Below are 13,594 nucleotides of genomic sequence, written 5' to 3'. Positions count from 1 at the left end.
CCAACCACCCAACCAACCAACCAACCAACCAACCAAACAATTGACCAACCAACCAACCAACAAATTGACCAACCACCCAACCAACTGCCCAACCAATTGACCAACCAACCAACCAACCGACTGACTGACTGACCAACCATCTGAGCAGCCAACCAACCAACCAACCAACCAACCAACCAACCCACCAACTAACTAACTCACCAACCAATTGACAAACCAACCAACTGACCAACCAATCAACTGACCAACTTACCAACCAATCAACTCACTAACCAACCAACCAACTGACCAACAGGTCAGGTTAGTTTCACTGTATTGAGCCTCGACTTTAAACAACTGCAGTTTATATTAATTAAAACACACACACACACACGCACGCACAGTCACCTGTGCGTGCGTTTGATTTATCAGCTTCAGTTATCAGTGAAAGTTGTGTAATTTTGAGTGTGTGTGTGCGTGTGTGCGTGTGTGTGTGTGTGTGTGTGTTTAACAGCTCCCCAGGCTTCTGTCAGCCTGTCATGGCTAATTCATGAGGCTCTGAACCACACTGAGCGAGCTAACTAGACACACACACACACACACACACACACACACACACTTAAATTGGTCCTCCTTGGCATCCTAAAGGGAAACACACACACACACTTTCGTTAGGAGTCAGTGTGCAGCTCGAGGTGACATCATTTTACTTAATAAACTGTTACTCCACCCCTTTTTGGTCTTGTTACCGTGGTAACACAGGAGAGAGGGGGCGGAGGTGAATTTAGAGGGAAGGAAAGATTGAAGGAAGTAGGAGGAGTGAGGGAAAGAGGAGCTGAATGGAGAAAGGAAGGAAACAAGATGGAGGACGGAGGGGAGGAAGGATGAAGGTCTGGACACATCAGGATTTAGAATAAACTGCGATCAGAGGATCCACAAAATAAATCCATGTAGAGTTCAATATTGTTGAACTTTGACTTGTGAATTAGCGCTGCTGACCAATGACAAGCCGTCTGAACAGTTTTGAAATTGAAAGGAGAGAACGAAGAGCCAGACTGTCCAGACTGAGGAAGGTGGAGTAGATTATCAGCTGTGTTGCACCGAGACAAGCGTCAATGTTACAAAAACCTCTTTTAAATAAAACATGTGGACTTTTTGTAGCGATCTTGCTAACAAGCTTTATTTTCCCTTTTCAGCAACTTGCTAGTGAACACAATGTCAGGAGAAAGTAGAGTAGAAGAAGAGCCTGAGTGACCACCTGGGATCAGATGTCACTTCCTGCTCTATACTCAAACAAACCCGTCCATCAGTGGGACAAACAGACACCATGTTTTTACACGAAGACAGAAAGAAGTTCATGTAGAACATTTGCTGAATTTACAAGAAGGAACAAATAATAAAGAATTTGTCAGAGACAGCGTTTCACAAAGTTTATAAAGTGTCTCCAACAACTCACTAAATTGAGGCATTTGTTAAGGGAGTCTGGTGATGGAAAGACAGCTGTCAGTTGAGATTTTCATTCCTCTGTTCTTGTTTCACTTCAGTGCTGACCTCAGGCTGCTTTAGAGGGAATCTGACTGTTTGTGTCTGTATATATCCAATCACTTACTGTTGGATGTAAACACACCTTAAGCTCAGGTGAGGGATCGTACCTGACCACCAGACGTGAAGCTTTGTTGGCTATGTGATGTTAGCATCTGTGAGGCAGTTAAAGGTAGGGTGGATGATGTTTTCCTGGAGCATTTTTTAACCCTTTTTACCATATTGCCTTCACACACAGATTGAAATCAATGAATTAAATGATATGACACATACACCAAAAAAAATAGTCCCCTGTGGGATGGGCAGGACTGAAAAAACTCCATCCAATCGTCTTTAACGTCACGCTCAAGACAATTGGATGGTGATATGTCTATCAACCTCAACTGCCATTCCTCAACTGCTCCTCAAATGTCTCTGACTCTGGGGCACAAAATGTGATCGGGACATCCCTAATTTTAACAAATATCCATTCAGTTTGAGGATAAAACGAATTGGACGAATTGCAATGTTAGTAAATTGTTAGTAAATTGACACGTGAACCCTCGGGAACAAGCGATGCGCGTTCCGGTACTCTGGAGGCGTGGCTTCGGGGGGGAAGGCTGAGGAAAGGGGTTTGGACTTTTGAATTGTTTTTTTTCTAAATGCTGTGTGCTCGAACCGTTTTTCCAACATCATCCACCCTACCTTTAAGGTTTCTTCTTTTATTACAGATTTAAACAGCCTGATTCACACAATTTGGAATTAAACTTCTCACTGATTTTCATCTTTTTTAATGGCTACACAAACAACTCCAAGCTCTTCTTTATAACTGGCTAATTGGTTTAAAACTGCAAACAAAAACCCTCCTTTATCTAGAAGCCATTTTTATGATTTGATATCCTCCCTTATGCTGCATCAAATGTGGTGTTTATTCACAGCGAGCGTCAGTGATGAGGGCGAGAAATTAGGCTAAAATATCAACTGAAACAACAAAACCTTTAATGTGAAGTTTGTCTCACAGCTCCAGGCTTCGTTAGGGAAATTCTCCCTTTTGAGAAAGTTTAAAAAGATGCATGAGCTGCATTAAAGCATGTACGTCTTTAAATCTAAAGTCTTCTCTGCACAGACAACACCTCCTCCTCCTCCTCCTCCTCCTCCTCCTCCTCTTCCTCTCTCTCTCTGTCTGTCTGGTTACGGCTGAGTTATTTTCATCCTCTGGAGAAACAGTAAAAACCAGTTTCAAACTTTTCTCTGAGTCTTGCTGCAGACAGTCTGGAGGGATGAGAGCGGGTTTAAAGACGCCTGTGTCGGGACTCAGTGCTTCATAATGTATGAAGGAGGACTGAACAGGTAGAGAGCGTCTGATCTCAGAGGAGGAAGAGGAGGAAGAGGAGGGACGACAGACGCTGAGGATTTTGAGGATGAACAAACAGATTTCTCTTCATCACGTTCCAACTTTTTGTAAACAGAAATCTTCTGCTTCCCCGTGAAGTTAAACCTTTGGCTCAAAAAGAATTCACAAGAACTTCTTTTCGTCAAACTGAGTTTTATAGAAATAAACAGAAAAGCGAAGGCTGCCTGGAAGGAAGGAAGGAAATCAATCCAACATCACTTCCAGAAATGTCAAGTGTTGATGATCGGAGCTGAAATATGTCAAACGTGTCTCATCCTTAAACAAACGCTCAGGGACCAGGAGACAGACAGATGTCAGCAGTGATTCGTCCTTTTTAACAGTTTGTATGCATACTGAAGCGTCTCGCTGTCTGAGGAGAGACATTAAAGTAACGACAGTAAAACGAGCCGAGAGTCGTGACTTCGCATGTTAAAGCAGGTTGTAAAGTTCAGTGTCAGTATTTCAGTGTAAAGATGTCGGACATGTACGTTTCTGAAAACCTCTGACAAGTTGAAACTTATGTCACCACAGATATCCTGACATCTTGTCAATTATGACCAGTTTGGCTGCTGCAAAGACGTCTGGAAAATGTCCCATGTCTCATCAAAAATGTACCAGTTTGTACTGTACGTCCCAACTTCGCAGCAAAAACATCCTGTGTCATTGCTGCAAATTCTTGTGGGAACGTCCTGATGTCTTGGCAACAACATCAGTTTTAGTTGCCACAAACCTGGCTGGAAATTTCCCTACATTCCTTTTTTTTTGTGCCACCAGAATGGTGGGAAATTATCCAGATGTCTTATTGAAAACACTTGGTTTTGCCGCCACAAACATGGTGAAAAAAATATCCTGACATCTCGTTCAAAATATCAGTTTTCTTCACGTCAAACACGGCTGGAAAATGTTCTGATTTCTTGTCAAAAAAGTCCAAAGTTTTGTTGCCATGAACTTGGCTGGAGAATGTCTGAGCATTGAGTTAAACACACCTGGTTTTGGCACCACAAACGTGTTTCGAAATGTCCCGACTTGGTAAACACGGCTGCACTGCAAAATGTTCCGATGTTGTCAAAAATATCTTGTTTTGTCACCACAAACACCGCTGAAAATCTTTCCTAAAATCTTGTTAAAAATATCCAGTGGTATCACACTTATAAATGTTAAAACACTGCCTTGAACAGTGGTCTCTGGCTTGGCAGCCATCTGTGGTTAGGTTTAGACATAAAAACACTTGGTCAGGTTTAGGAAAACATTGTGTTTTGTCTTAAAATACCTGGTTTTGTCTCCACAAACACAGCCGGTAAATGTCACGACGTCTCAAGAAACTGAACAAGTCCAGTTGCCTACGATACAGCACTTAGATTTACCATGACCTGGATGACTGAGAACCTTCATCAACACAACTTTTCATTGAAAGACTCAAACACACCGACATCTCACTAAAATATCTGTTTGTGTCGCCCCTAACACGGCTGGAGATGTCTGGATGTCTTGTAAAGAATATCCAGTGGTTCCTACTTACAAATGTTGAAACCCAGTCTCATACAGTGGTTTCTGGCTTGGTAGCCATCTCTTGTTAGATTTAGACACAGAAACCTCTTGGTTAGGTTTAGGAAAACATCGTGTTTTGGTTCTGTCTCCACAAACACGGCTAGAAAATGTCGTTTTTGTGGAAAATATCATGTTTTGTCGCTGTGTCTGGATATGATGCGCACAAATGATCAGAAACTCAACTTCCAACATCTAATCCTGCCGGTGCAGCTGAATGTCCTCATGCTGACCCAACATGAACTGTGGTGACTCAAACTTAAATTTCAAAGACTGAAGGCTGACACTTGAAGTTATTGATAGCACAGAGTCAGAGGCTGAACTGAAGAGTCTCTGTGTTCACGCTCAGCACAGATAAGTGCCGTTTAATCTGAAGACACTGGGTCTTGCTGTGTTGGAACTCGGGTGGAGAACCAGCTGACTTTCACTGGCGTGTTAAATGTGGTCGATGTCTGAGGGCTGAGACGGAGAGCGTGTAAGGCGAGGCCGCTTGTTGAGAGCTTTACTGTTCGCCTATAAAAAGCTCCTTTTTCTCTCCAGGATTGTTTTTAACCTCAGCGGGGATATAAAAAGGCTATTGACTCCCCGTAGTAAGAAAACACTTTAAACTGTGGATAAACCGCTGTGTGAGGAGATGAGCCGGGCCGGTGGGGGGTGGGGGTGTATTTATGGTACAATAAAGACAAATAGAGGACAGAAGGGTGGAGGTGGAGGTGGAGGTCTGCCGACCGAAGGAGTCAGACGCCATGTGTTCATCACATGCTACATAAAGTTACACAAAGATATTTGTGATGTGATGTTGGTCTGTTTATAGGGTCAGACTCTGAGCCGGAGGAGCTTCAGTCACATCAGACACATCAGACCATGAAGTCTATAAACAGCAGAGAGGCTGCCGCTCGCTTAACTCCCCCATCACACTCTGCTTTTCACTTCACACTCAGACTGAAGTCATAATCAAAGCCGTGAAGGTCACAGTTAATTAAACCGTTCACTAGGATGCTTTCTAGTGTCGTATGAGAAATCCTCTTCTAATAAGTTTTTATTTAATCAGTCAGAGTCATTTGTTTTTGTTTTTTTGTCATTCAGGGAGAAATTGTATCCAGGAAACATTTTAAAAGATGTTAAATATCATCAGCTCTGCTTCGTCTCGCTCGTCTTCCTGTAATCTTAATTTAATGACTGATAATTGTAGAAGATAAAAAGTATTTTTCTATAACATTTATTACAAATACTCGATGGTTTCCAGCTGAAATAGAAACACTGTTCATAAACCCAAAAAGACATGTTTCAGTCTCTGAGCTCAAATAAATTACAACTTTTTTACTTATTCATGTTTTCAAGGAAGTCCAATCAGAGCAATTTATGAAACAAAAAAAACACTGTCATGGATTGCTAGTTGAAGTGTGTGTGTCATGCAGCCAAAACTAGCCAGACCACTGTCCAGCGAGAGTTTCTGTTGAGCAGGTAACCTTCGTCTTTATTGTGGATGTTGTGACACAGATAACTTTCATGCAGATGCTGCTTATGACTGTGAAAGCTGCCGTTAGTTTGTTTCTGTGTTATTAGACGGTGTCTGTCTCTGCAGTATTGTCAACACTTGTTTACTTGTTCGATGGAGACGTTAGCCTCTATGCTAGCATTGTAAGCTAACAACAAGCTAACATTGCTATGATGTTTACACCAAATCAGCCTATTTATTTGCTCGTGGCAGCTAAATGAAGCAGCAAGTAAGATGAATGAAGGGATGGATGAAATCCCAATGCGAAGCGGAGGGGTTTCGGATTTATTTCACCAGATTTTATTTGTCCGGATTTATTTCTCCATAACAACCTCTCGCCCGGTCACTGCTCAACTGTTTTGCTAACCCTCCTCCCAGTCTTGTCCATTTGTTTTCAACGAAGCCTTTGCTAAATCAATATGATGGATTATCATATACGCGTTACAATGTGTGTATTTGTGTGTCTTATCTGTCATAAACAAGAGATTACAGTTTACGGGCACGTTTGTGTCGCGGTGCTACTCAGACAACAGCTGGGCCACAGCTGGTCTGAGGCTCACACAGGTTTATTTTTCAGCCACAATGTGGAAGCGATCGTTGTGATGAAAGCTGACGGCAGCATCTGTTAGTCTCTTGGCCCTCAATAACTTTTAGAAGTGGCTAACTTAGCTGTTGTAACTTATTACGTAGCTGTAACGTAACGTAGCTGTAACATGCTAATGACGTTACGCTAGCTTGGCTGTGGAGCTTAGCTGTGGACATTGTAATGACTTACAAGATTTACGCGAGTTTCAACGTGCATTGTAATAACTTTACCTGTGAATCCGACATTGTTACTCCACATTCAAAGCTGGGCTGTATTTGGTTTCTGCCGGCTCGTTGCTCTTGTAGCCGGAGGGGGTGTGTCGCGGGAGGGGAGAGAGCTACGAGCTCGGAGGGGAGGGGTTAAGGAGCACAGAGGGGAGGGGTGTGGGGGGGGGATGCTTTTTTCAAACCTTTCTCAGATCGTAGACCAGAGCTTTAAATCAAGATATAATCATCGGCCACGGCCATCGGCGAATGTCATTTTTATTTGCCAATGGCCGATGGCAGTTAACGAGGCAAACATCGGCCGATACCGATGTTCAGCCGATGCATCAGTGCATCCCTAGTATTTATTGTGATTAATGTGGTTTTAATTTCATATACTGACGTCAAAAGAATACCTGAATTATGTCTTGATAATGTTTTCATAATTATTTACACATTGACAAGTTCACAAACAGCAACAACATTTTATCAAAACCAATCAATATCAAATCCAAATGAACACAAAATCAAATCAAACAGAAAATATCATGTTGTTGTTATCACAAGTTGACAGAACGTAAACAAAATATTAACAAAACCCTCCACAGCTGTCAGTGCTGATATTAAATCAGCATGTAGGTGAGGAGGTGGGCGGGGACGGCCATGCAACTGCAGAGCAGATGAAAAAATGGAAACAGGTGTTAAATGGGTTGAGCAGTCAGGTGATGTGGAAAGGATGTAAAATCCAGATAAATCTGGTACACAGATGGAGGCAATAACAGGGCCTGGGGAGCTGAGGAGGAGGGACAGAGAGACAACCTGTAACACTGAGTCACAACGAAGTGATGAACTGTTAATAAACCCACAGACAGAGAGAGGTCTGTGACATGTCTGTTGTTTTACAATGTGTTTGAAAAAAAACTTAACTTTAACCTGAAAGAAGCTGAGTGGCAGAAATGAGGAGAGGATTGTAGCTATAAGAGTGATGGAGAGGGGAGAGCGGTGAGTCACTGTGACGTCTGTAGAGGTTAAAAAGAACAATAAAACTCTGATATGACTGAACTTTACATGTTGGATGGATTAATATTTGATGTCACACTGTATTAATTGATGAACTAATTTATGGAGGCTGTTTGCAGGATAAAGGTCTGAACGTGGCTCAGGTATGACCTCTACGGACGTAAGCAGTGAGAAGCTAGACGAGTCTCCTCGCTACCAGCTGAAGCAGTCCCTATCTAAATCCATATTAAAGCAGCACCTTGTAGGTTTAGGGACCGAACCCTTTATAATGGAGAGCTGGTCCAGTATCTCCTGAACAGGGTACTCAGGATCTAACACATACAGTACAGTAGCAGTGAGTGTGTGTGTGTGTGTGTGTGTGTGTGTGTGTGTGTGTAATCCCACGGCTCATTGGGTCTTCTGTCCCTGGCGGCATTTTTCTGATTATCCACTGAGCAGCCTGTTATTATAGCTTACTGTGTGCGTGTGTGTGTCTATGTGTATATGTGTGTGTGTGTAAATGTGTGTATTACAGGAAGGCAAACATTTCTTCTTGTTTATAATATTTATCTCCTGTCTTCTTTCCCCCTTCTCCTCCTCCTCTTCCTCCTCTTCCTCCTCCTCTTCTTCCTCCTCCTCCTCCTCCTCAGGTGGAGGACGAAGCAGAACCTGGACTACTGTTTCCTGATGATGTACGCTCAGTCTAAAGGAACTTACTATGTCCAGGTATGATTTTTCACAATAAAAGCAGCTGAATGTACAGGTATCTTCCCTTTTCTGGTGGGCTTTTAATGTGAAACACCTGCAGGAAGTGTTGAGTTTCACTGAGCCTAACAGCGATTGAATAAACAGCAGACATTTAATTTCACATTTAATGAATCCCTCTTGACTCTCGATGTGTTTGCGGTTTTCTGTGATGATGTTTTTCTGCTCGGTCACGTCAGAAACTCTTGTTACAAACAACACGTTCATCGTTTCATCATGGAGGACTTGATAAAAGCTGACTGACAGACTCTCTGGCCCCATCCACACCTCATATTAACATTTTAATGAATATAAAACCCCTCTCTGCTCGTCTCTGTTGAGTTTTATGAATATATTTATTAAAGCACTGACGCCAGGAAGCAAACAGTACAGTAAAGTGTCAGTTTGACTCACCTGATGCCTCCATCACAGAGTCATAAAGAGGGAGTGTGTGGTCAGAACAAGTCACTTTGAGTTATTCAACAGATCATTTAACAGTGATAAGCTCAGGCTCCAAGATGGTATGTTAACAGTTAATGTTTCTGTTTCTGTTTTCTAACCTGATGAAATATCAAACAAGGTACGAGGTAGATGTTTAAAAAATGAAATAAAGTTTGAAGTCCTTGTGTCCTGCTACATTTTATGTTGCTGTTGGTGTTGATGATGATTTGATGAGTCTCACAGCCTGAGGACTGAAGCTGCTCTGCAGTCTGGTGGTACGGCAGCAGATACTTAAGATACTTCGAGTTTAAAATCTCTCAACTCTTCAGAAAGATTCTGGTGACATCACTGTGGCTCTTCTTCTTTCTCCTGGCCTCGGCAATTATATTCACCGTATTTTTGTCTGCTTTGGATGATGTCATCACTCACATCTTCCTCGCCATGACGTCCTGATGTCAAATAAAACACAAACACATAGTAAACCACAGAGGATCAGTGTCCATCATTTCCTCTCAGAGCTCCTGAACAAACAGCCAGCACTTTTCTCCCCTGAAAAAAACGTAATGTGGACACAGACCCTTAGTTTCCCATCAAACATCCTGAAAGCTGCAGCCGCAAAAACAAAATCGAACAATTTCAAGATCCTTTTGTTGAGAAGTGAACTGGAGTCTGTCTAACTGAGACTTTAGAGGCATCAGTACTAACCTGAGTCGTTGTAGTACGTTAAATGAGACTGACTTGGTTACGTAAAGACCTATATACAGTGTACACACACACACACACACATATATATATGTATATACATGTGTATATGTAAGTGTAAGTGTAATGACCTGAATTTACAGCATATACAATACACTGCATCTGTCAGCACATAAATAAAATGAACATGTTGCTGCTGTAACGTCTCAGCAGCTTCACTTTACACTCTCACATGTGGAACTCAGCTGATGTCCCTGCTCTGGATCTGATTAATCAGGACGGCCATTAAAATAAAAAGTGTCTCTGATGTAATCCTGTGAGGCTGATGAAACTGTTGCATTGTGGGTAGACTGACAGGGAAGTTAATGGAGGTGTCTCAGTGCTTCATCAAACGCTCTTTGTTCCCTTTAAAGATGAAAAGAAGAAGAAACAGGCGGCGACTGTTTCCTCCTGTTTCCCCTCGCATCTGAAAACTAACGCAGGTGCTGCTGGACGCCACCTGTTGAAGGTTAACACACAGAGAGATAACTCACATGTTGATATTTACTCAACTTCTTACAGAAATATCTGAGAAAAAGAACATTTAACTTGTGATGGATATCTTTAAACAGCCTCTCCATCGGTGCACTTTCCTTTTATTACCAGGCTTAGGTAGTGCAAGGAGGCTGCATTTAAGCTTTGGTCTACACGCAGGCCGCTCTATTGTCGGAACCATGTGGTGAATCCCAACAAAAGAACACAGCGTACAGATTTTCCCAATTAAAGTGGCTGCATGTATCTTGACTTTTCTGGTGGGCTTTTAATGTGAAACACCTGCAGGAAGTGTTGCGTTTCACTGAGCTAGAAAAAACAGCAGACAGATAATTTTACATTTTATGAATCCTTCTTGACTCTCAATGTGTTTGTGGTTTTATAAATGATGTTTCCTGCTCGGTCACGTCAGAAACTCTTGTTACAAACATGTTCGTCGTTTCATCGTGGAGGACTTGATAAGAGGTGACTGACGGACTCTAAGAAATTACCTCCTCTGATAAAAGTCAATGTGAGAAGAAATGAGTTTCATTCATTTCATCATCGAAATAGAGCAAAGTGATCAACCCAGTCACCAGAAGAAATGCTGGAAATGTACGTTACTGTAAGCAGCAGATATCTTGACACTTAACACTTATTTATGTTCAAGTTTCAGTTTTAGGTTGTGACAACTCTGTGATTATAGTCTGGTTCAGTTTAGGCACAGAAAATCTTGGTTAGGGTCAGGACAAGATCAATGTTTTGGTACAAAAAAAACGTGATTCTGCCTCCACAAACACGGCAGGAAAATGTCCCGACATCCAGTGGTTTCACGCTTACAAATGATAAAATGCAGTTTTTGAACAGCGGTCTCTGGCCTGGCAGCCAAGGAAAAGATCATGTTTTGGGTCAAACTACCTGATTTTGTCACCACAAACACAATTAGGAAATCTCCTAATGTCTCCATAAAAATATCCAGTGGTTTGACAGTAACAAATGTTAAAACACCATCTCACACAGTGGTCTCTTGCTCAGCAGCCATCTCTGGTTATGTTTAAGGACAACAACCACATGGTTAAGGTCAGGAAAAGATCAGTGTTTTGGTTTAAAATACCTGACTCTGTCTCCACAAACACGACAGGAAAGTGTCTGGACATCCAGTGGTTTCACGCTTACAAATGGTAAAATGCGGTTTTGAACAGCGGTCTCTTGCTCGGCAGCCGAGTCTGGTTTGGTTTAGGTACAAAAAACACTTGGTTGGGGTCAGGAAAAGATCATGTTTTGGTGTAAAATGCCTGGTTCTGTCTCAAAGTATATTTGTGTAATTTCTAGTAAAAATATGTCTTTACACTTAATATATGATGTGACCAGCTTGAAAGTAACATTTCAGCGACATTTAGGAAACTTGCTTTTAGGAAAAATGTCCTTTTTTTTCCTTATTAATCAACAACATCTTTCATCATTCTCTTTCTTATTTCTGAGGTGGCATTTTCTCCAGTGTGAAACCATAAAAAAGACGTTGTGGAGATAAATTTAGACCCAGATTCTTCTGCTTGAAATGTAAATGAACTTCCTGAGTTCCTGTATTTCCCTGTCTGAGTGTATTCTCAGTGAAATGAGCAACGTTTTCTGTTTTCAGGAAGGTATCTGGTCTCTTTCACAGTCGAGACTGAAAATGATTTCTGGAGATGAATGTTTTGGTTGTGTTTCTTCCCCTCAGTGTGATCTATGACTCTGTAGGTTTGTCCTTGAACGTAGCTCGCCCTGCCGGAGCTGAACCGGGGTTATTTTTTCCTGGCTATTTTCCAGTGATGGAGCGATCTCCCTGCCATCATCTCTGCTGGCGGTGGCGTGTTTTGACAGGAAGGCAGAGTCAGACTGGCAGTTATGACACCTAAACTCCCTCTGAACTTTGTAGAGTCTTTCCTCGGTGGTGTGTGGTGATGAAGGGAGGGAGGTGGAGGAGGTAATTACTCCGTGTCAACTTCCCCAGGATAAAAGTGGAGGATGTAAATGTCTGTCAGGGAGCAGGAACAGAGATGTTGAGGCGCAGGTAATTTTACTGTAAAGGTGAATTTGTGTGTCACAGCTGAACAAAAGTAAAACTGAACAGCCAACACGTCCTCTTGTTCCTGCGTCTTCTGCCTCTGAATGACGTCTGTGTGAGACTTTTGTTTCAATGATTTCATCTTCATTGCAGCAGTTTTCTGTTGGTCTGAGACACACTCGACCACCAGGGAGTTTATTTCATCTAAAGACTTCAGAGCTGCACAAAGATCTGACACCAGCCAGACCAGGACTCAATTATAACATCCACACTCAAGATCTGAACGTGTTTTCTGAATAAAAAATGTCCTAAAACAACCCGACATTTGTTTCTACATGTTGTTGAGTTGTGTACTTTACTTTATCACAAATGTTTCCAACAATGTTCAATATTTGTACTTTTATACCTGTCCCTCTCTCTCTCTCTCTCACAGCTAGAGGACGATATAGTCGCTCGTCCAAACTACTTCACCACCATGAAGAACTTTGCTCTGCAGCAGCCGCTGGAGGAGTGGATGATCCTCGAGTTCTCGCAGCTCGGCTTCATCGGTGAGTCGATAACAACAATCCTAGCATTATGAAATATTATATATCTTTATGAACACAGAGGCTGAGCAGGCTCAACTGGAGGCTGTCTTAATGCACCTGGTCGGTCTGATCAGCTTGTCTGAAAAGACTTCTGTAAGTTTCTAAACAGACACTTTGAGTCGTGGAGGTTTTACTGACCAACGTCTTTGTCACTTAAATGAGCCACAAAATCCTTTTTTGGTTAAAGAAGCCAAGAGTGGAAACAGGGTCCAATAATAATAACAATAACAATAATAATAATAACAATAATCACCTGATCAATATGTGTTAAATATGAGGAACTACGACACGACAAGTATACTTTAAACCCAATAAACCAAAATGTGGCATTTATTTACCCAGATGCAATAAAAAATAATATTTCAGGTCAATAATTAATTTAAATGTAAACAAAAAATCCCAATATTAATAAACACAAAATGAGTTTTTCTTTCTCTTAATACTTTCAAATGTCTTTAAATCATTAAAACCTTTTACCTGTTCTTATAGGTTTAATAACAGCATAGCATCTTTAACATGTAAACATCTACCATGTAGTGGTAGAAGGTCAGTATCAGTACTCAGAGTCCAGCAGTGGTGAAGGTCGGTATGGGGAACAGGATAATGGATGTCCAGTGGAGCGCAGATGAAAACCCGCTCAGTAGAATAAACCCGTCAGAACACAGTTTCTGGTCCAGAGGAGCTTCCCCGGTCCTCACACAGTCACAACTGTCCCATGAATCACATGAATCAGCTAACCAACAGGTCCACATGCTGTTTCTTGGTGATTTAACAGCAGCTTGTTTTAACCAGTTTCTTCAAATGCAAAGCTAACAGTCTGAAAGCAAAGCTGTTGAAAA

At 41.7% G+C, this 13,594-nt stretch overlaps 1 protein-coding gene across 1 annotated transcript in view; it reads left to right on the top strand.

The window, feature by feature from the left end:
• The window catches only part of mgat4b (alpha-1,3-mannosyl-glycoprotein 4-beta-N-acetylglucosaminyltransferase B), a 102,753-nt gene that overhangs the window by 63,967 nt on the left and 25,192 nt on the right, over window positions 1-13,594 (top strand). Inside the window, exons 7-8 of the mRNA XM_084353938.1 lie at window positions 8,375-8,450; window positions 12,602-12,716. Of these exons, the coding sequence (XP_084210064.1) occupies window positions 8,375-8,450; window positions 12,602-12,716 (191 nt within the window). The remainder of the gene's footprint in view (window positions 1-8,374; window positions 8,451-12,601; window positions 12,717-13,594) is intronic.

Source organism: Pagrus pagrus (assembly GCF_965226575.1).
Source record: "Pagrus pagrus genome assembly, chromosome: 5".
Classification (NCBI taxonomy): domain Eukaryota; kingdom Metazoa; phylum Chordata; class Actinopteri; order Spariformes; family Sparidae; genus Pagrus; species Pagrus pagrus.
This window is presented reverse-complemented; position numbering and strand designations above follow the sequence as displayed.